The sequence below is a fragment of the Cinclus cinclus genome, chromosome 1, assembly GCF_963662255.1.
Source record: "Cinclus cinclus chromosome 1, bCinCin1.1, whole genome shotgun sequence".
NCBI classification, from domain to species: domain Eukaryota; kingdom Metazoa; phylum Chordata; class Aves; order Passeriformes; family Cinclidae; genus Cinclus; species Cinclus cinclus.
Genome location: NC_085046.1, coordinates 16,066,106 through 16,069,210, shown reverse-complemented (window position 1 = coordinate 16,069,210; position 3,105 = coordinate 16,066,106). Strand labels below are relative to the sequence as shown.

At 38.6% G+C, this 3,105-nt stretch overlaps 1 protein-coding gene across 13 annotated transcripts in view; it reads right to left on the bottom strand.

The window, feature by feature from the left end:
* Window positions 1-978: 978 nt before the first annotated feature.
* The window catches only part of ABI1 (abl interactor 1), a 79,166-nt gene continuing 77,039 nt past the window's right edge, over window positions 979-3,105 (bottom strand). For all 13 annotated transcript variants that reach the window (XM_062507218.1, XM_062507202.1, XM_062507226.1 and 10 more), the window contains one exon: window positions 979-1,898. In XM_062507218.1, the coding sequence (XP_062363202.1) occupies window positions 1,723-1,898 (176 nt within the window). In that variant the 3' untranslated portion in view covers window positions 979-1,722. The remainder of the gene's footprint in view (window positions 1,899-3,105) is intronic.

The window sequence follows — 3,105 nt, the reverse complement described above, 5'->3', positions numbered from 1 at the left end:
ATGGGGAAGATGTTTACATGTTGATGCACAAAGGCCACAATGAGAATAAACATAAATCAGTGTATGAAAACTGAAGCTGTTCCAAATTTCACTTGTTTGCACTAATAAATGGAGCATGCATGTACAGGAGCTGGTAAACTCCTGTGAAGAGAGATGGTTTGGATGCTTCCCTGGCTGTTGAACAGAAGCACCTGGAATTGTATACTGGTTATATACTGGTTTACTGTAAAAGACTGCATGTGGATTTTAACTGGTTATATAGATATAACCAATACGTATATATGAGTATAAAAATACACCAGTTCATGCTAGTGGTGGCTACCTACCAGCAGTTAACACAATGCAGAATTTGAGACTGCTACCAAAGGTATGTTTTTGTCTAACTCACACTAAAAATGAATGATTCACCAGCCAGTCAAACCTGCAACTCCAACACTTTCCATCACTCATTTATAGAATATATTCTGTAGCACCCTAGAAGCTGCTTTTGAAGTCACAGACACATTCCTCTCACAGTAATTACCCAGTACTACCACATTCCTTCTCAGGTTATTTCAACCACAGAATCTGTAGAGCAAGGAAGCACGCCCTCTCTGCCTCTCTGTGCCTGTGATCCCTGAACAATGGCCAGGTTCCTGTCACGTGTGTTCCCCTGGGTGCTGTCTGGAGGACAGCCTGCTTCTGTTCCATGGGGCACTTCCCAGAGCCACAGAGAGAGTTCCTGCACAGAACTGTCAGCTACAGATGGTGTCCAACTTACTGCATCCAGGTAACTAGATTCAATCAAGAACCCTCACTAAAATTGTTGGCAGAAAAGAACTTTTAAAGAGTATGTATAAGTGTGTAATTCAGGTTTCAGCTCTAATTTATTTGCCCTCTGTCAGTGATAAAGTCATGTTACAAACATTTGCGTTTTAGTACATAGCCTGGGATAACACAGCCATGATTTTGCTACGTTAGCATTCCAAACTTCTTTGCCAAACCAACCAACAAAGTAATGGACAAGACCTTTGGTTCACTTATATATTTATGAATGGAAAAAGTCATAATGTAAATTTACTCATTAAAAAAACTTGGGTACAAATTACACATACATAAGACCACCCATTTTTTTGAATCACATGGACACCTTAGACCCAAACAACTCATTGTAATAGACTTCAGTGAGAATACTCTAGGTAAAGATTACAACAATTGGAAGCATCTTGGATTTTTAAAAAAGTATATTTCAATACATAAGTTTGTATGCATGCTTTAAACAAATATAGTTCAAGAATGAGCAAAGAATCTAAACAAAAAATAGTATGACCAGCACTAACATTAAACTTCTCATCCAGGTTTTAATATGTTAGTCTAACGTAGTGTTAGTTACCATGCTGTACTGAAAAATGTAATGGCACAATCTGATCATGGTTCATTAAATATTATACCCTACTTCCCCATAATATTTAGGCTGGTCATAAAATTAACAATGCATAAGTAAATAAGTATAACCAGTTATAGACAGTTGCTTGTTTTACAAATTGTCATCAGGTAAGACATACTGTCCCCAGAGACTCAAGAGATGGACATTCAATCATACCATTAAAACAGTATGGCCTGAAGAAATGGGCACAATTTTTTGAAAGTATATTAAGACAATTCTGTTAGCTTTTAGTCACCCCTTGTAAATAATCATGGTATGACTTGAATACAAGACCAAACTTTGAAAAGCAAAGGATTTTAATCGGCATAGTGCATGATTGATTCAACATAATTCCCAGGAAACAAGCCAGTTACTCGATTGCAAACTCCTTCATACCAGCCATCATCGTTCTTCTTTATCACATAAATGATTGCACCCTCCATAAACGACAGCTCATCATCTTTGTCCTTTGTATAATCATATATAGCAACAACTGTGGAATAAACAGGGACACATTTAGCATTTTATTAATAGCAACAGTATTAAAAAACAATTGTACTTCAGAAAATGTTAAAAGATTAGTTCACTGTCATGGGATTTTCAATAATGAATCCACACGCTTTTCCTGTTAAACATTAAGCCCAGAAAATGGAGTTTTACTTTCCTTGCAGCCTAAGCTAGCTCTAAGAAGTGGGTGGTGACCACACTGAACACTCAGTTAAGCTGCTGACAGAGAAATAAGGACTGTGACAGAGTGAAGTGGAGCTTATGGACACTTAAAATCTGAGTTAGGGAATAACTAACTTGTGTGGTACCCATTTCTGACCAGACTTCCTCAAAAGCATGCGGATCCCTTTATATGAATCTCTTGATTAGAACACAGCTAAAAATAATTTACAAAAATTATTCCACTGAGGCTCCTCTTGGCACCTCAAGTGTGGCCTTGCACACATCACCACTAAAGCCATTGCACACAAATGAATGGCCTTTCCTACAGAGCTTTTACCTCATAAGGAGTTCTGGCGTTACTTTTCAAGGAGCTGCACTGAGTTCAAGTAGGAAAGTTGCTGAAGATGGAACATCTGTTATTTTCAGTACCTGCCTGGTCAATGCCTTACTCTTGCCAACCTCCAACTTGCTGCGTGCCATTAACAAAGCAGAGATTTCCCCAAGGAAAGAATGTTGCTACCACCAATACTGGAGTTAAAAACTACCACAAGACTTCAGACCCCTTCAAAAGTTAATATGGATTTATGCAATTGATCAGCTTTAGGCATTCCAAGAATCCACTGTTTTATACCTACATATATTCTCAGATATCTGATACCTTAATGCCTAGCAATGATGTGTTGCATCAGTTATTTTCATTCCATGGGTATGTCCTGCACAGAATCCAGCTCAAGTGAAGATAGAACACAAGAGCTCTGCCACAAACATCACAGGTACCTGGTCCCATTTCATACTCACTGCAGCACCAGCCAGCTCATGACAAAACTGGCAGCACTGCTGCTGCCAAAATGGTCAGTGCTATAACACAGACAACTCCACAGGTGGGAAATCTGCTTGTCCATTATTCATGGGAAGAGATGTTTACTATGTGACCTCATACCTAAGCACAGTTCACAGTTTGCTGATCTGGAGTCACTGATCAATCTCCAGAGAGGCCTAAACACATTTCATAGTTCAAAGTCTAATAATCC